The sequence below is a fragment of the Photinus pyralis genome, unplaced genomic scaffold (genome assembly GCF_008802855.1).
Source record: "Photinus pyralis isolate 1611_PpyrPB1 unplaced genomic scaffold, Ppyr1.3 Ppyr1.4_LG1, whole genome shotgun sequence".
Classification (NCBI taxonomy): domain Eukaryota; kingdom Metazoa; phylum Arthropoda; class Insecta; order Coleoptera; family Lampyridae; genus Photinus; species Photinus pyralis.
In genome coordinates, this window is record NW_022170249.1 from 33872937 (window position 1) to 33892738 (window position 19802).

Genomic DNA, 19802 nt, shown 5'->3' on the forward strand with positions numbered 1-19802 from the left:
ATTAAATCATCCATATACATAAAAGCTCTTTCTGGAGATAATGACGCAAAAGCAATATGCATCATCCGTTGAAAACTATTAGGACTAACTGAAAGACCAAATGGTAACCTTTTAAACCGAAATGTTCCCGCATCTACTGTAAAACTGGTAATATCACGTGAATCTTCTTCAAGTAAAATTTGATGAAAACCTGACATCAAGTCGAGCACAGAAAACCATTTGGCTCTGCCCAACTGATCTAAAATGTCTTCTATTCTGGGTAATGGAAATCTGTCTGCTATTAATTTTTTATTTACTTGCCTAAAATCAACTACCATTCGCCATCTTTTTTCACCATTTAATGACTTCTTTGGAACAAGTAAAACTGGTGAATTATAACTACTAACGGACGGTTCAATCACATCACTTTCTAATAATTTTTCTACCTGCCTATTTATCTCAGCCTTTTGTGCTTGGGGAGTTCTATAATTTTTTACATAAACCGGTTGATTATCTAGTGTTCTCAAGGATTGTTTATAAAAATTATTGCAAGTCAGTAATTTATCGGATTTAAGAGCAAAAATATCAGAATATTCCTGACATAATTTTGTTAAGTCCTTAGCCACAAACGAAGGCACATTTGAATTTAATAAACCCAGTAATTCACTATTCCTATCCCCATTTTTATTTTTTAGTGTGTAGATGTCGTAGTTATTTAGATCTTCCGCTTCTAGTCTTAAATTTTTAATTGTAACTTCGTGTAAATTAGTATTAATAAATGTAATTAAAACTTTCGATCCAGACACTATGGTTTTTTGGGTATAAACACCTTCAGCTACTCGTTGTCCTGGGATGAAAGCATTTTGAAACGAAGAATTTAAGGTAACTTCTCGAGTGACTTCTGACCAAGCAGGAAAAACTAGACAATCCTTTTCTGGTCCTCCCTGCATTGGTAGACGTAATGATTTGTTTGGGTACTCCAATTTAACGGACAACGACCATTCGTCGTAATCAATTATGCATTTATAACGTGTTAAAAAATCTCTGCCCAAAATTCCATCGGCTGGGATTGAAAAGTCATCCGAAACGATGTGAAATTCATGTTCTACCTCGTGTTCTACTCGGTTATCAACATCTAGAAAGATATTTGTTGTGATTGCGAATGTAGATTGAATCGTTGAAGCCGTAACTCCGTGAATTGTGCATTTTTTGGGATATTTAGGATAATTTTGTGAAATTTTACTAATTTTTATAACCGAAATGTCTGCGCCTGTGTCTACTAAGAAACTTGATGTAGCGCCAACTGCATTAATTTTTAGAAAAACAAAATTTGAATAGGATAATTGAAATTTGGAGAAGTTTATTGATTGTCCCCCCCCTGTTGCAGGTGGGGGTGTTGGGAGTTTTCCGATTGATATGTTCTGATGTTTTCAGCCCGATTTCCAAAATTTCTACCTCGGCCCCTATTGTTATGATATGTGTTGTGAGGTCTGAAATCAACTCGACCTTGGCTTTGGTTCATATTTCTACGTATATAGCGTCCCCTGCGATTATAAGCACCACGATTGTTATGCTGACTGTATCCTCGGTGCCCATTATAAGTTCCCCTGAAATTTCCTCTGAAAGAGTTTGCGTAAAAAATATTTGACGCCTGGGGTGCATCTGTTTCAACCGTTATGAATTTTGTTATTGCGTCTTGGAGGCTGTCAAAGTTACCTGCTTCCATTACTACGCGTGTCCTATCTGACTTTGCATTACCTATTAACGTTTTAAGCGCTCTGTTTTTAACAAAATTTTCGGCAGTATCTGCACGTACTCCTTCGGAAATATACATGGAAAGCAAATTTGCCGCAAGATCGTTAACCTGATTTGTGAATGCCGTAGCGTCTTTCCCGTTTTGTTTTATATTTGCAAGTTTTGCTTCAACTACATGAGATTTCTCGCATTGGCAACGTTTTTTCAAAACTGTAATTACTCCGTCTAAATCTGCAACATCAGCTGTTACCGCCAACCTTGCTTTTCCCGTTAATCTAGTTTTTACAAATTTCAATGCATTTTCATTGTGACCTTCCGAATTTGCTTTTAAAAGTTCTAACGCATCTACGAATGAAACTAATTCCGGCGCGTCACCATTAAAGGATTTTGGTAGCAATTTGTCAGCGAGAGTAAAGAATTCGGTTAGTGACAGAGGCATTGTGTCTTCCAGTGTTACGTTATTCAGTGGTAGTTCGTCAGTTTCGTTATTTCCGTCAAGGTCAATGTCGATAATTTGTGTCACTGATTTGTTTATCCTCTCAGTAGGAACCAGTGGCACTAAATAATTAAAGTCTAACTTAGCAAATGCTTGTATTGTTCGATCCCTAAGTTGATCAAACGCTTTTTGGATCCATGCTTTATGTTCCGGGGTGAATCTAAGCCAATAAGAATTTACAAGCTGTACAAACTCATTAAACAATTTTATTAAATTTTCTGCAATTTCTGTCCTAACAATTTGTTGCTTTGGAACCTGAGTTTTAATGGCTCTTTTGGCCTGATTGTTATGCTCAGTTTTAATTTGTAACAACTTGTTTTGTATATCTTCCCATAACCCGGACATGTACAACTATTATCTTAACAAAATTACATACCCATAGAGCTATACCTACTCATAAACCTTAAAATAATTACTTAATAGGCCAACAATATTAATAAGTGGGGGAGAGAAAAAATTGTATTACTATACCTTTTATTTCAGATAGCACGTCTTTTGGTCCTTTCGAACAGCTAATGGTTACACTTGTGCGTTCGCTGCCACTCTTCGTATCGCCCTGTTTTTCACGTGTCGCGTATACATCTTGACCACTTTGAACCCGAACTCCAAAACCAGAATCGCAAATATGATGTAAAACATGGTCTTCATATCGCTGGACATTCTTATTTCTGATTCTTGCACAATGAAGTTTTCGTTGAGATCTTGGGTTGTCGTCGCTTCCTTACTGCTAGATTTTCCCATTTTTAACTTGTCAGTACACTAACTGTTGATTCATTGTCACGGTCGCCATGTAATGTCCTCGTTGTGAGGGAGTTGGATTTATTAGGAATTACTAATTATTTATTGCTATTACTTCTTATAACTAGGTGTTTACATTGTCGCTGTTAGACCAATAATTACCGACTGCACCTTCTACAAACTGTGCAACCCACTAACATTATTGGGGTCAGTACTGCTTGCACAATGTGCTTATTTATGCACTACACCCTGTCAACTACAACTGACAAAACAAAAGAGACCACCACAGATGAACAAGTAATTCTGGAGATATGGAAATTGTTTCCATTGGCCAACACAGAAAATTTAAATATAGTAGAGCAAACTTTACTTGATAATACTTTATTTAAAGATGTGGTAGTACATTTCAAATGTGTAAATGCATCTTTGATTTTATTGTTATGTTATAGGCAAGAAAGTTCTCCTTGGTGGGAGGTGATACAGCCAAGGAAATTACAAGGAATATTTTGTATTTGATGCTAACTAATGACTTCGCTGCAAATTACAGTTTCGATGGTGCAAAGGGTAAACTTAAATTTAAATCGCTGAAACTGTATGAATTATTATTAGGTAAGGTTCGATAATATTACAAATTGATCCGCTAAATATGTGCTATTTTTTCCAGCATCAATACGCAGCAATTTAAAAACGGAAAATGCTACTGAAAGCGATATTTTACCAGAGTTAAGACAATGGCTAGCCCAAGCCAAATTTAGAAAGAGGAAGTAGTGCTTGAAGAGTGTTATTATTTTATTATAGGTATAACATTTATTAATTTTTAGATTTATACTATTATTGGTTTTCTATTAATGTGTGGTTTTGAATAAATGTTGCATAAATATTTCACAAAGATTAATCTATATATTTATACAATATTGGTGCATAATATTTATAAAATATTTCTCCATAACATTTGTAAAACATTAAAAGTGGGACATCTAAATGTTAGATTTGTTAGGGGGGTTATGGATGTTGGTTGGCAAAAGAGTCGCAGTACTATTTACTACGGATAGAAAGTGACTTTATTTATCACTACTATACAGTATTTATATATATACACGCTAACACTTAACTAACAAAGTAACAACACAAAAGTGAGTCCTTGGGCACGGGTTTCACGATACCGCGACGAAAGAGAGCAGTCCGTCCTACTTATCACGCTAAGGAACGAGAGCGATCTTACGGGAAAATGCACTGCTCGTCGCCGTGGCTGATACAAGGCTGAAGACCCGAGGCTTGGTTGAGAACTTGTCCCACCTAGCAAGCTCGTTGCTCTTCTTGCCGTTGAGAGGAATCTCAACGGCTCTTAAATGGTTTGTGTTGTGATCTTGCGTGAGGGAGTTTCCCTTTGCGGCATCTGTCGGCCGCTCCTGGTGACGCGTGCGGGGGCGTCAGTGGTTAAGGGTTGTACAGGTGCGCGTGCACCTGTGGCTAAAGGTAGTTGGGGTGCATTGGCGTGGGATGGCGTATGCGTATCGGTATGCGCTACGCCTTTAGGAAGTGTGGCCGTAACAGATTGATATTATGAAAACATTTGAGTAATAATCTTAAACGTTTTAAAAATATTTAACCATTTGTACAATCATATTTTTAAAACGTTTTTAGGATATTTTTGTGTTATGTGGGTTGTGCTCATCCTGCATGATCACTTCCCTTTTCCATGGAATTTCTAACGTGTCGGCCGATGCTGCGTCGAAACCTGCATTACTATATAAGTGTACGCCGTATTGTAATTCATATTTGCACGCAGCTAACGGCATTTTCGTATGCTGCGACGAATGTCGGGTAACCCTGTATACATTTACAAGATAATGATATCATTTTGCCCTTGTATATATATTTCGACGATTATGAAAGTGGAAATCCTCTTGGGTCACATGCAGGCATACATAAAATCTCTTCTATATATTGTTCAGTTCCAGTATTACCTCAAAAATATCAATCTCAGTTAGCGAATATTTTTCTGTTTTCATTATTTCATAGCTCTGATTTAAAGGAATTTGGACATCAAGTTATATTTTCTAAATTGGTGGAAGAATGCAATAAGTTATTGTCGGATGGAATTCGTGTTAAAAATTTTAACACACAGACAAACATATATTTTTGTGTTGCGTTAATAGGGAGTTTTCGTGGCTTTTACGGTAAACGCTAACGCTATTTTTGCGCTACTACGCATGAGCATAAGATACGGTAACGCTAAATATTTAGCGGACTACGTTATTTGAACTCATTTACCGGGACTCGTAAAGATCATACGGTATTTTGTGTGACGTCATAGTTTGAGGTTGTGTGTTTGTATACATACAAATTTATTATACGAAGTTGTGCCGTGCATGGAGAATTTTTTAACAAAATGTGTAGTAAAAACGGAAGACTACGCTTTACAACAACTGATGATTTGGATTTACTACGTGCAGTAGCTGCAGAAAATCCGTTTGAAGATATTTTACGGTGGGGTGTAATCCATGAAACCGTTGTTACCAATACTGGAAAACCCTTTACGCTTCGAGCATTAAAAGACCATTTGGAATACTTGTTGAAATTATTTATACAGGAGGATAAAGCCAACATCAAAAAGTAAGTTTCCTTGTACAATTTCTATTAATACATACTGAAAGCATTCTCTAAATTTTTTATATTGTCGCAGATCAGGAACTGAAGAGGAGTACGAAGAGAAGGAAAGGTTGTTACAAGAATTACATGATTTAAGGAGAGAATTCACGAGTAAAGCTACTTCAAACCAACCGCAGGTCAAATCAAAGAGCAAAGCAGATCAATCCACATCAAAAAAATGCGGAATCGAAGTGCGAGAGAAAGCAGCACAAGAAAGCAGTGAGTAAATTTACAGTAATTGTAATTTGGACAAAACTGTTACAGTTACATACATTTTACTAGAAGATGGTACGCTAGTAAATGAGACAAGATACAATAAGACTCTAGTGGGGGATGTTGGGAGTTCTGCATCAGGGTCAAACGATAATGCAGAAGTTTCATCGGGATCTTCAACTCCAACACTATTGGGTAGGTGTTATTTAATTCAATATTTGTCACATTACTAATACAATACCGTATCATTTAGAACCCTCTCACAAAAGAATAAAGAGGGAAGATAAGATCAAGGGCTGTTTAGAATTTTTGAACAAAAGAACATACCAGGAATATGAATTGAAACAAAAACAATTAAACTTAGAAGAACGTCGTCTTGCATTGGAGGAAAAGAAATTAGCTGTGGAGGTACAGAAACTTGAAGCGGAAAAAGAAGAACGAAAAATCCAATTAGATGCCGAAATTACAGAAAGAAAAAATCATACGATATTAATGCAACAACAGCAACACTGCTATGTGGTTTATTAAACTATCTAACACAAAAAAATCATGATTACACACGCACATTAATTAATTATAATTTACATATTTTGCAATAAACACTTTGGTATACATATGTGTTAATTATTGACCTAAATATTCACGCAGTGTGGGAGGCACAATATTGAAGTATTCAGATGTTTGACTGCCGTTAAGGCAGGTATGACAATTTGTTAATATTGTAGCAGTTATATACATTTTTTTTATGTCTTGCAATAATAACTTCTGATTTTTTTTGAAATCTAAAAAAGCAAATTCCGCTATTATCTTTCCAAATCCCCATTCTACCGCCTGTCTGACTGAACTCATTCGGGTGTTAAACTGTTGTTGCTCATCAGTGAGTCTTCTATTTCGATATGGAGAAATTAGCAGTTCTCTTATTGCATATGCAGGGTCTCCATATAGAACAAAATTTTCTCCATTTGGAAATTTACATCGCCGTTCTAACTGGTTATACAGGTTTGACTCTCTTAAAATCCCAGCATCATGCCGACGTCCCTCATATGCACCTATGAGACTGCAAATTATTCCATCTGGACTGACCACTGATTGATATTTAACACAATGAACTCTTTTGTGTCCAGAAAAATATTGTTGTTGCTGGAGCGTTGGTCGACATACCGGACGCGCAGTGCCGTCAATAAAACCCCAACAGTTTATGAGTGGTGCGTTTTTACGTGCAATAGCCTAAAATAAAGCAATTTATAGATTTTTCTACACACGAATAATAATGCCATGTTACCTGGCTATATTGTTGCAACTTGTTGTAGTTTAACCACATTAAATTATCCAAATTTGACAGTAAATGGGAAAAATTGGTAAAAATATGATCAGTAACTGTATTTGCTATATCTGACAAATATGGACTTGATAAACCAAACAATGGCTCTAAATCAGATAGCCTATTAGGATAAGCTAATCGCAGTGCCGGATTTACCAATTTGCCGCCCTACGCTAACCAAAAAGTGCCGCTTTCAGTTTAGTAGGTAAGGTAGTATGAGCAATAAAACTAGATTATAAAATTTTGTATACCTATTTATTATCACAACTATATTATTTTTCGTCGGGATTTTATAGACGCAAATGAGTTTATAAGACTATCAAAATCTAACTTTATTGTTATATCAGACTCTATTGTCAAAATTGTCAATGCATTTAAACGGTTTTGTTGCATTGTTGTTCTTAAGTATGTTTTTAAACGTTTAAGTGTTGAAAATGAACGCTCCGCTGAACAAACTGTGACCGCCATAGTAACAAACATACGTAAGGCAATTTCAACATTGGGGAAAACTGCTTCTAAATTGTGAGATCGAATGTATGAAAGCATATTTGATAAGGTACATTTTTCGTGTTTCGTGTCTGTTTCTTTTAAAAGTTCCGCGAAATGCAAACATTCTGTTGCAAATACATCTTCCAGATCGTCCTTATAACATTGTTGCAGGTAGTTGGCACTTTCAATCAACTGTTCTTGAGAACTTTCTTTTAGAGTAAAAAAGAACTTAAATTTTTTGAAAACACTGTCATATGCTTCATATCTTTTTTCCAGTTCCACCATAACCCTATCCAGTATGGAAAAATATGTTTCTACTTTTAGTTGTTCCTTGCCTGTCAGAATTGTGTCGCCATCCATATTTTCATCTGGGAAAAGTTTACGTCTCCGAGTTCTTTGACGATCATTGTCGTAGCTTTCATCCATAATTTCTTTGGCTTTATCAAGGTACGTTTCAAACATGGTAGTATTTCGTAGAGCTTTTACAAAACTTATCAAAGACGAAAAGAGTCTAGTTACGTCACCATTGTCGATTTCGACGCTCTGAAGAATTTTATTAGTGCTGTGGAAACGCTCTAATATCGCTTCCCAAAAAACCGACATGAAGGCAAATTCAAAGCGGTTTAAGCAACGTTTAATCCCAGCCGCCTCCGCACGGACCGTAGGTTTTTCAGAAATAGATTCTTCAATTGTTGTCAAAGCATTTAAATAATCCCCCCAGCCTCCGCATAAGCTCATTAAAGCATCATGGCGTGCAGACCACCTTGTTCCATCTACGCGTTTTGGAACTTTAGCGCCAGGTTTTAAACTGGAAAGTAGAATTTCCCAACGACGAGTAGATGCCGAGAAAAAAGTATATAGGTTTTGAATCGTTTCAAAGAACCTTACAGCCTCTCTAGTACATTCAGCAGCGCAGACTCCAACCAAATTCAGTGAATGGGCGGCGCATGGTAGGTAATAAGCGAGTGGGTTGTGATTTAAAATCCTTGCTTGTAGACCACTGTAACATCCCGACATGTTACTCGCATTGTCGTAGGATTGACCTCGACAATGTTTTAATTCCAAGTTGTGTTTCTCCAATTTTGACATGATAGCATTTTCTAAATCTTCAGATTTATGCCCCACATTTGGCAAAAAGCCAATAAAACGCTCCACTGGTTTTCCGTTGTTTGTAACATATCTGATTATTACGGATAATTGATCAATGTGAGCCATGTCGGGTGTGGAGTCAATTATAATTGAGTAGTATTTTGACATTCTAATTTCGGTCATAATATGATTTAGTACCTCAGTCGACATGAGGTCAATAAACTCTTCACATATTGTAGATGATAGGTATGACGTTTTACCACTTCCAGGATTTCCGTGCTGAGATAAATGTGTGGCTAGAAACGGATCAAATTCTGCTATGAGCTCCAGACACATCATGAAATTGCCATTGTTCGTATTACCAAATTTTTCAACTGTTCCTCTAAACGGTAGCCCCCTGGAAGCCAATTTTTTAGTCACTGCAACTACGCGCTTCAACACGTTTCGCCAGTAATCTTCTTCAATACTTATTTGCTGACACAGCAGTGAATCAATTTGGTTTTGTTTTTGTCGACGCCTTAATAAAGTTACTTGAGATTTGGCATGTTCTTTGGAGTTTTCATGTAAATTCAAAATTTTATTTACATTACTCCAATCATTTATGCCTTCAGTTGCCATTTTTGATGCTCCTCCGAAAAGTCGACATGGGATGCAAAACAGGGATTTCTTTGAAGATGAATATATCAAATATTTACGAGGCTGTTCTTCCCCATTGGCAAGTTTCCGGCGGAAAACGTTTTTAGTGAGACATCGTGACTTTCCGCCATTAACAATTTTGGTTAATGAAAAATCCTCATCTGTATTTTGGCATATTTCATTGGGCAATGACATTAAATAATTGATAGTATCATCATTGATGTTCCAATCGGCAGGGTCGTTGCTCACAATTGCTGGCAAACATGGTGATGGACATGCAGATTCTACGTTCGATGATGATGCTGTAACAATACCTGTCTGTCAAGAATTTGGCACATTTTTTTTTGATAGGACCAACAGCACCAATTGTTGATAATTACAAAGTTGTAAACGTGTGGAAAATTGACTTTCATTTAATCCCAACGGGCATTCTATAAGACTATAAAATTAATAAAAATTTATCAAATGGGTGCCCAGAAAGACGAAAGTACCTAATGAGTAAATATGTGGGGGCGTGGTTTAAAAAACACATAATGACATAACTGATACTTAATTACTTACATGCTTCTGTGACCGTGTCCACCGCTTCTGCATTGACTGCATTGTCAGGTGGTATAGGTATAGGTACAACACTAACAACCTCCAAATCTTCCGATTCTGAACAATCTGTTTGCTCTTGGGAATTTGTAGGCTTAGTTAAAAAATAGTTTTTCAAATTTTGAGTTTTGTCTAAAACGGCCTGAATCTTTCTCCGTTTTTCTTCAGCGAGTGCTTTGTACTGCGCTCCACTTAACCGTTTCCGGCCGTCACTCATAGTATTGTTAATTGTTATACTGTAAAATGTTTGTGACACTCGACTCAAACTCAACACTATAAATAAACGGTAAAACGCACTGATCAGTGATCACAGATTACTACGACTATCTACCATCACAGTCTAATTGTATTTAGACTGTGCTACCACTAATAAAGTAATAACACTAATCTGTAAAAAGCAAACAGATATACGAATGCGAATTACGAATTACGATACACACCGTTCACAATATAATATAATTCACTACATACAAACCCCTACGCTTTCAGCTGCAATTCACTCACGACACTGATCATGATCACTGCATATTGACAACTTCAAATATTGCACTTGCTTCTTACGTGTGGGAAGGGGAACATGACGGTGAGGTGAGTCACTCACCGTGAGTTGAGTGGTGACATAGGTGGTGAGAAGTCGGTGAAGGAAGACGCCTAATTTTGATTTGAAAATTGAAATTTTGCCGCCTCTCCAATATTGCCGCCTTACGCCTGGGCGTAATTTGCGTAATGGGAAATACGGCACTGGCTAATCGTCGTAGACATATGCACAATCCTTCCAAACCTAATAATTAAAAAAAAATTAATAACAATACTAAAAACTGCAGCAGAAGGCTTACTGGTAGTGACATGCCCAGTATCAGTTCTTATTTCGTTAGGAATTCTTAATGCCTCAGTTAGCTCCAATAATTGTCTCCGATTAAACCGAAAGTACAATTGAATTTCTTCTGGAGTTAACTCGTCCAAGTTCAACCGTCCGTATTGTTCAGCTCGAATTCTTTTATTACGTCGAGGAGTTTCTAATTCTCCAATCAGTAGAGCATCTGCTATATCGTTTACATCCATGTCACCTAACACTGCAATTTCCAGTAGTTCTTCCATACTTCAAAGTGAAACGTTTTCAAAATATTGCTTTTGTTTACACTCGTTTAAGGTTATGTTTCCATGTTTACCTGTTAAATGTGAAGATGGCGCTGACAGTTTTATCGTTTAAGGGAGGCGCAGATCACGATAACTCTCTTTTCAAGACGGCCGTTATTTTCAATACCGTATTTGGTCACGTGATATTTAACGTTACCGTAAGTTTAGCGTAAAAGCCACGAAAACTCCCTAATATCTTTAACGGAAAGTTATGTTTAGATTGCATGTGCAATATTGTGCTAATGTGCTACTAGTAAGCACCACGCGCATGCGGCGTGGTTAGTGGTGTGATTTGTGAAATGGTGGACGGTCGTTGAACTTCCTGAATGTTCTGCATCCCACATAGCACAAAATATCGTCAAAATGTTACTATGCCATTTATGAACCAATATTTAATAATTAAACGTTATTACAATATTACGTAAATATTGTACTAGTAATGATTCCAACAAAATTTTCTGTAAATATTTATAAAATGTATGTAAATATATATTAAATATTTCCCCAACAATATTGTATAAACATTACTAATTTAATATATTATTAATATGTATAAATATTAACAAATAGCATACTAATGTTTGAAAAATATATATACAAAACTATGGCGGGGAATTTTTCACGGCTGCGCAGAGCGAATGTAGTTTGCGTTTGCACTCGATGGTCGCCATCCGTTGATGGTCTGTGGCCGCCATTAAGTTTACGTGTTTTGGTGTTTACGTAGGTGCATTTTTTTAAATTAATCGTGTCGTTAAGTACCCAAGAATTATAAATCGCAAGGTATGTCTTAAGATTCACTATTATTAAGGATCCTCAGATCCTTTATAGTTTTGTATTGTCGTCCGTCCGTCCGTCCGTGTGCGCTCTAACTCTTTTTAAAAGTGGCCGATTGTGTTGAAATTTGGTATACGGATACGTTGGACATTAAGAACGGACGCTATTGATTTTCAGGAAGCTGGTTCAACAGGAACAAAAGTTATACGACTTCGAGTGAATCGGGAACAGGAAAAACTGCGAACTCAATATAATAAAAATTAACATATTTCATTCCCTAGGTCATGTATCGAGTTCGGACTTTCGCTAGATTATTCCCTATGACTCTTAGATGTGTAACAATTCAATATAACTCTTCTCTGTGGTCTCGGTCAAAAGTTTTAGAGCAAAATGTACCCAAAATTATTCTTTACACATGAATTTAGAGTTGTAAAAGCTTTCAAACGCATTATCTTGATGCTGAAAGAGTTGATAACGTGCACGTTTGATAACCGCATGTGTGTGATTCAAAAATGTTAAATTATTTTTCTGAAGCCACATGGATTTTGATCAAAATATGTCAAAATCGTTAATTATGCACCAAGATCGTTGGGAAAAAGACTACGCGCATTATCTCAATGCCCAAGACATGAATTTGATGCATTTTTGGCGACCACGTGGATTTTGATCAAAACATGTCAAAATCGTTATTTATGCACCAAGATCGTTGGGAAAAAGACTAGGCGCATTATCTCAATGCCCAAGACATGAATTTGATGCATTTTTGGCGACCACGTGGATTTTGATCAAAACATGTCAAAATCGTTATTTATGCACCAAGATCATTGGGATAGGCGCATTATCTCAATGCCCAAGACATGAATTTGATGAATTTTTGGCGAAAACGTGGATTTTGATCAAAACATGTCAAAATCGTTATTTTTGCACCAAGATCGTTGGGAAAAAGATCAAGAGCATTATCTCAATGATCTAAACATGAATTTGATCTATTTTTATGGACCACATGGATTTTGATCAAAACATGTCAAAATCGTTATTTATGCACCAAGATCGTTGGGAAAAGACTAGGCGCATTATCTCAATGCCCAAGACATGAATTTGATGCATTTTTGGCGACCACGTGGATTTTGATCAAAACATGTCAAAATCGTTATTTATGCACCAAGAGCGTTGGGAAAAAGACTAAGCGCATTATCTCAATGCCCAAGACATGAATTTGATGCATTTTTGGCGACCACGTGGATTTTGATCAAAACATGTCAAAATCGTTATTTATGCACCAAGATCATTGGGAAAAAGACTAGGCGCATTATCTCAATGCCCAAGACATGAATTTGATGAATTTTTGGCGAAAACGTGGATTTTGATCAAAACATGTCAAAATCGTTATTTATGCACCAAGATCGTTGGGAAAAAAACCAAGAGCATTATCTCAAAGCCCAAGACATGAATTTGATGCATTTTTGTTAACTATAAAATGTATTTTGTAAGATTAAAATAAATTGTCGTTAAAAGTGATTGTAATACTGAGGATCCTTCGATATTTCGTTGTATCGGTTTATTTACTCTTCTTTGTATAAAGGTTATTCATTAAATTGCTTACAATAACCATCAACATAACCAAAATAGTTTGTTTTCCTTGTGTTTTTCTACAACCCACAAAATGTCATTAATCTTACGATACGGACATCGAATTCGTAAAAATCTTAGCTATTTACCTATATCAGCGGATAGGAATGAAACTGATTTTGTCGTAAATAGTCTTCAGGATGCCAAATCCGAGAGCAAATCGATCAAAAAGGCAAACAAACCGAATCTTGCATAAACAGGTAAATGCAGCAATGCTTGAAATCAAACAATCCGCAGCTAGTCGTAACAATATTTGTGTTGCTACTGAGCCCCATAAGAATAAACCATTGAAGATTTCAACCCCACATCATGACGATGATATCGTTTGTATCGAAGTTCCTACCGAAGATGCAGGCCGTAATGAATTAGTCAGTAATATCGATAGTTTCGATGGTAAGTTGTTTTATATCTTAGATTACACATGCCAAGTAACTAGTGTAGTTAGTCAGATTCAGTAGTATCACAGATTTATTATTTAATATTCTAGAATCTTCTCTCGATGATAATGCATTTGAGGATATTATGGAAGTAAATGAGACTGAGTTTTCGGTGAATGATTCAATAAATGAAATGCAAACTTTAGATGAAAAATTGAGGGTGTGGAGCACAGAAGAAAATGTACCTCATTCTACATTTAGAAAACTCCTAGAAATTCTTAAATCAGAAAATGATATAAATGCATTTAAAAATCTACCAAGAGATCCCCGCACCCTATTGAACACACCAAGAAAAGTATTGGTGAAGACATTAGATAATGGAAGTTTCTATTATTTTGGCATCTCGGACACTTTAAATAATTTGTTATTGCAATTAAAATATACTATACCAGTTAACACACCGCTAATTGAAATAATAGTTAACATTGATGGATTACCATTAACATCTAGTTCAAACAGTTCATTATGGCCAATATTAATTAAAATAGATTCCTTATTACATATTAAAAATTATGTTGTAATGGTGGCTGTTTTTCATGGATATTCAAAACCTTCTTCAGCCAACGAGTTCTTGAAAGACTTTATTGATGAAGCAGTGAATTTATAAAATAAAGGTATTTTTCTTTCTGGGAACAATTATCCTTTTCGAATCAAAATGCTGGTTTGTGATGCCCCTGCTAAATCATATGTTTTGAATGTCAAAGGACATACTGCAGAAACTGGCTGCACCAAATGCTATCAAACTGCTGAAAGAATTAACAATGTAATGTGTTTTCCATGGACAGCTAAGCGGAATTTACGGAGTGATTATGAATTTAGGAATTGCTCTCAATATAATCATCATCAGGGTACGACTTTGTTCACAAGTTTACCAAAATTTGACTTAATCAAAGATGTGCCTCTTGACTACATGCACTTAGTATGTTTAGGTGTAATGAAGAGGTTACTATGTCATAAAAATTTTGGTTGGATTCAAGGAACTTTTTTACACAAACTTTCTGCAACTCAGCAAGGTGAAATATCGAAAAATCTTAAAGATTGTAATAATTTTATTGTATGTGAATTTTCTAATAGAAAAGCTAGATCTTTACAACATTGTGCACGTTTTAAAGCTGTAGAGTTTAGATTGTTATTATTATATACAGGACCTGTTGTATTTAAGAAATTTCTCAAACCTGATTATTATTATAATTTTTTAAATCTGTATATTGCAATGCGAATATTGAATAGTGAGGATTATGGTACATCTACAGATATGTTGGTATATGCAAAAGCTCTTTTGGATGCCTTTGTTAAGGACAGCGGAAGAATATATGGCCCTGATTTTATATCATTTAATGTTCATAATCTTCTTCATTTAGTAGATGATGCTGAAAGATTTGGGCCTGTACATAATTTTTCAGCTTTTGATTTCGAAAATTATATGCAGATACTTAAAAAGTTAGTAAGGAAACAAGATAAACCTATTCAGCAAATAGTTAAGCGTGTGTCTGAACGAATATCTTGCAAGATGATCTATCCTCAATTTTTTATGGAGTATCCCCAGTTTTTAAATGAGCATTCAAAGGGTCCTCTGTTAAGACATTGTTGCTCACCACAATTTATGATTGCAAAACTTAAAGGTTACACGTTTAAATTAAATTTAAGGGATTGTTATGCTTTGTTAAATGATAAAAATTTAATTAAAATTTGTAATTTTGTTACTCTTGGAAATGCCATTTGTGCCATTGGCCAATCTTTCACAAAAATTCGACCTTGGTTTAATAGACCTTGTTCATCGGAATTAGTGGGTGTGTGGTGTATCAATATAAACCATTTTAGTAATCTAAAAATGTATAATATCAGTGATATCCGTTGTAAGGTAATGATATTACCATATAATGATAATGAATATATTGCAACTGCTTTGTTACATTTGTAAGATATTGGATGTAAAAATTCACAAGGAAAATTACTAACTTGTCAGTTTTATTAATACTTACATCTTTTTGCTACATTTAGTATTATTTATTATGTATATTATAGTATTAACTTCTGGTTGGCAACATGCAGTGGTGTGTAGTGTTTTTCCATTTTGACAAAACAATTGAAGTAGTACCGGAACATTGGGTGTTCGATGATGACAACACCATATGCCATTTTCCACCTGTCAAAGGTTTTAGACTTTATGAAATTATTAAAAGTGGCACTTCTCCAAAAGAGGATTGGAAGGTGTATGATGTCAATATGTTAGCAAAATATGGTTTGTATTAGTTTTGGTTCCCAATCACAAAATTTTGTTAATCTACATTTAATTTTTAGATGATTTTACATATGCCCAAACACAATGTGAAGCAGCTAGAAATGGGAAGAAAATTTTCAGCCAAAAAACAAAGACAATGCTTGATGGCATGGATGGAAAAGGACAGAGAATACGTAAACCTAATACAAAATTTAGTGAGTTTATGAACATTAATACAGATGACGAAGAATTAAATACTAATATAACATTTCCAACATTTAAAGGATCTAGTATGTATACACATTCCCCTATCTAAAAATTATTAACTTGATTGATTTTTAGATCCGAAAGAGTGCAAACAAAATACAGCAGGTAATATTGTGCTTTAAACTTCCGAGTTTGTATTTCATTGTTTCACATTTTAGATAACAATAAAGTAACAGAGAATGTCCCAGAGGATTTCTATACAGAAAGTGATAATGTATTAGAACCCTATACAGCACAGAGTGAAACTAGTGAAACTTCACATCATTCCAGTGCGTATGTTTCCATGATTATAAATTTTATTTTTGTAATTTTCAGATATAATGGATAATAATTATTTTTAAGGCTCTGAAGTTTTCATTGGTAGGAGGAGAAACGGCAAAAGATATAACACGAAGAATATTATATTTAATGTTAACAAATGATGTGGCAAAACTGTATAGTTTTGACGGAGCAAAAGGAAAATTAAAATTTAAATCTTTGAAACTGTATCATTTGTTATTAGGTAAGTTATAGCAATGCATTTTTAACTCATATTTCTCTTTACCTATGTTTTACAGCATCAATTCGGAAGAATCAAAAAACGCATGACGCAACAGAAAGCGACATACTACCAGAAATCAGGCAGTGGCTGGTACAAGCAAAATTTAGGAAACAAAAATAATTTTATACTTTATTTTTGTTTTAAATACTTACAAAATAAAATCCATTTTATTGAAATCTTTTGAGTAATGTATGTACTCGTAGAAAACCACAGGTGCACCCTTTTTAAATTATAGTAAGCTATTTAAATTTTGTTTCAGCCTTTGGTTAAATTTGTACCTTTGTAAATAAGAAATTTGTTAATATTTACAAAGGTACAAATTGTACTGAAAGCTCTAATAATATGTAAGTAGGTCATCAAAATCAAAATGCAGGTTTAAATGTTTATGGAATATTAAGAAATATTTGGAACAATATGATATAAATGTATTACAAACATTATAACAACATTATCAGAAAGTATGCCAATATTATGATAGCATTTATACATGTTTTACAAATATTTAAAAAATATTTTAGTAAATGTGTAGAAAATATTAGAAGTGGGACATCTAGATGTTTCCTAAATGTTTTGAAAAGGTTTCGAGGCAAATGTTAAATATTCTACCAATATTTCATAGATTTGAACAAAATCTTTATTATATGTTATAGATATGTTGGTGTGCTATGTGGGATTGGATGGTCTGTGCTCTGCATTTTGCGTGAAATTCTGTTTTCTGGATATCCTTACATCTTTATTCAATAACAAACGATAAATAAAACGGATAAAACCACATTGATTAGTGTGTAGTGTAGTGTACATTTGTGTACTAAATATTTGAGCTGCAAAAGCAATAATGGCGGATGAGGTAAGTTTTAAGTAATATTAAAATGTTCTACTCTACAAAAATTTGCGTTTATGCGTACAAATGAAATGTACAGTACAACTGCACAAGGTACTGCCTACAAAATTAGATACCTAGATGTAGATTTTTATCAAATTCTGGAATAATTTTTTATAGGTTAGAAATTCTTGTGATACATAATCTGTTTTAGATTGCAGTAGGTAATTAAGTTTATGATCAGATTGAACCACAAAAGACCTACTGGGAAATGCAACTACCTATGTAGAATATAATAATAATAACAATTGAACTATTCGGAAGCAAATAACTACATTAACAATCTCGCTCAAGTTTTGTTTAATAGCATTGCCCGATTTTGAGTCTAACTATAACTCAAAATTTAGAAATACAATAACGACTGTAAAGGGTGCGCGGCATTATAATTTGTATGTTGAAAGAGGGTAAAACATTTTTTTAAATTTTTAATATGTCCTGATTTTGTCGTTATAAACTCGTATTATAAATTGTTCTTAAACATCATACAACACAACTATGCAGAAAATGCGATCATAAATTAGTTGTGGATTCAGCACAGCTTTTATTTGATGAAAAAAATTCGAGACAACAAAAAGAGTTCGTTGCACGGCACAGAAGTTCCCCTGTAAGAATAGCAAATGGTGGTCCAGAACTCATTTTTGATCGGACAGTGCTCTACTTGCACGTTTTGTTGTATGATGTTTACGTTCTATCACCACCAAATCGTGTGGCAATACCGCATACAACATACAAATTATAATGCTGCAGCCTACATTTAACCGATGCAGTCCCAACAAAACAACTATGTTCCTAGTCCAATCTGGCGCTGATTAACTAGTTTGAATTTTATTTAGAGAGTTCCAATTCCAAGAAGGAAGCCATATTCAAAAATGACTCTTAATTACCTAAAACGATGCATTAAGAAAACTTCTCAAATAAGGTCGAAACCAACTGATTCGTCATTACCAAGTACTTCAGCCTCGACTTCAGCAATACCTCATGTACCATCTAGTTCAGGTCATTCGTCTCCTACTTTAATTGTCGATGATGGTGACAGTTCTAGTTCTAGCCTCGGTTCTAGCTCTACTAGTGACGTTTCTGTGAGACATTCGATTTCCATAAATAGTGAAGAGACAATTTTATTTAATGATTCTTCTATAAACTCTAATTTTAATTTTCGGAATAAACTGTGTGAATGGGTTGTGAAATCTCATACTCCTCAGTCACATGTTACAGATCTCTTAGGTATTTTGAAGAAAATCACTGATTTAAATGAAGTGCGAAATCTACCCAATGATTGTAGAACGTTGATGAAAACTACACAACAAAAAAATATTACCACCTTTGAAGGTGGTTGTTACTTTGGAATTAAAAATGGTATAATTTATATTTTAAATAAATTTAATATGGAGAAGGTTAATATAATTAAATGCGATATAAATGTTGATGGTTTACCCCTAACAAAAAGTTCCAATTCGCAGTTTTGGCCTATTCTTGGATACATAAATGTCTCTAATGTAGAAGCAGCTGAACCATTGGCAATTGGGGTATATCATGGCCATAAAAAACCTAATGCTGGAGAGTTTTTAAAACAATTTGTGGAAGAGGGCATGGCTCTAGAAAAATCAGGCGTCGAATTTAAAAACAGAATTGTGCCATTTATGTTTTCAAAATTTATATGTGATGCTCCTGCAAAAAGCTTTATTTTATGTATTAAAAATCATAATGCATACTCCAGTTGCACAAAATGTACTACTGAAGGAACTTTCTTTAAAAACCGAATGACATTCCCAGAACGGTCTGCTACTTTGAGAACAGATGCCAATTTCAGAGCTAATATTTATGAAGATTTTCACACTGGAAAAACCCCATTGGAAAAATTAAACATTAACATAATTCGTCAGTTTCCGCTTGATTACATGCACTTAGTTTGTTTAGGTGTTGTAAAACGTTTGTTATCATTCTGGATTAA

At 34.8% G+C, this 19802-nt stretch overlaps 5 protein-coding genes across 7 annotated transcripts; 4 read left to right on the top strand and 1 right to left on the bottom strand.

Annotated features, from left to right (window-relative positions):
* Positions 1–2923: 2923 nt before the first annotated feature.
* On the top strand, positions 2924–3760 carry LOC116159531. The gene is made up of 3 exons (XM_031472528.1): positions 2924–3364; positions 3418–3577; positions 3633–3760. Exons 1-3 carry the CDS (start codon positions 3194–3196, stop codon positions 3734–3736), a joined length of 435 nt encoding a protein of 144 aa, XP_031328388.1. The 5' UTR covers positions 2924–3193; the 3' UTR covers positions 3737–3760.
* A 1579-nt stretch (positions 3761–5339) lies between these two features.
* On the top strand, positions 5340–6389 carry LOC116159529. Of its 2 annotated transcripts, none has more exons than XM_031472525.1 (4): positions 5340–5584; positions 5655–5839; positions 5885–6028; positions 6087–6389. In XM_031472525.1, the coding sequence occupies exons 1-4, from the start codon at positions 5361–5363 to the stop codon at positions 6359–6361; spliced, it is 828 nt and encodes a 275-aa protein (XP_031328385.1). In that variant the 5' UTR covers positions 5340–5360; the 3' UTR covers positions 6362–6389. The 2 variants fall into 2 exon arrangements, with proteins under 2 accessions (XP_031328385.1, XP_031328386.1); XM_031472526.1 differs by having other exon boundaries at positions 5903–6028.
* Positions 6390–6478: 89 nt separating this feature from the next.
* Positions 6479–11612, bottom strand: LOC116159527 (zinc finger MYM-type protein 1-like). Of its 2 annotated transcripts, XR_004143001.1 has the most exons (4): positions 10802–11612; positions 9930–10746; positions 7116–9670; positions 6479–7060 (listed from the first exon to the last, which is right to left on the bottom strand). XR_004143001.1 is itself a non-coding variant. In XM_031472519.1 (3 exons), the coding sequence occupies exons 2-3, from the start codon at positions 10180–10182 to the stop codon at positions 7422–7424; spliced, it is 2502 nt and encodes an 833-aa protein (XP_031328379.1). In that variant the 5' UTR covers positions 10183–10746; positions 10802–11612; the 3' UTR covers positions 6479–7421. The 2 variants fall into 2 exon arrangements, 1 of the variants encoding a protein (XP_031328379.1); XM_031472519.1 differs by having other exon boundaries at positions 6479–9670.
* Positions 11613–13395: 1783 nt separating this feature from the next.
* Positions 13396–14549, top strand: LOC116159939. The gene is made up of 2 exons (XM_031473044.1): positions 13396–13898; positions 13993–14549. The coding sequence occupies exons 1-2, from the start codon at positions 13646–13648 to the stop codon at positions 14547–14549; spliced, it is 810 nt and encodes a 269-aa protein (XP_031328904.1). The 5' UTR covers positions 13396–13645.
* A 1395-nt stretch (positions 14550–15944) lies between these two features.
* On the top strand, positions 15945–17053 carry LOC116159530. Its single transcript, XM_031472527.1, has 6 exons — positions 15945–16184; positions 16244–16453; positions 16506–16535; positions 16589–16699; positions 16746–16932; positions 16988–17053. The coding sequence occupies exons 1-5, from the start codon at positions 15989–15991 to the stop codon at positions 16769–16771; spliced, it is 573 nt and encodes a 190-aa protein (XP_031328387.1). The 5' UTR covers positions 15945–15988; the 3' UTR covers positions 16772–16932; positions 16988–17053.
* Positions 17054–19802: the final 2749 nt, after the last annotated feature.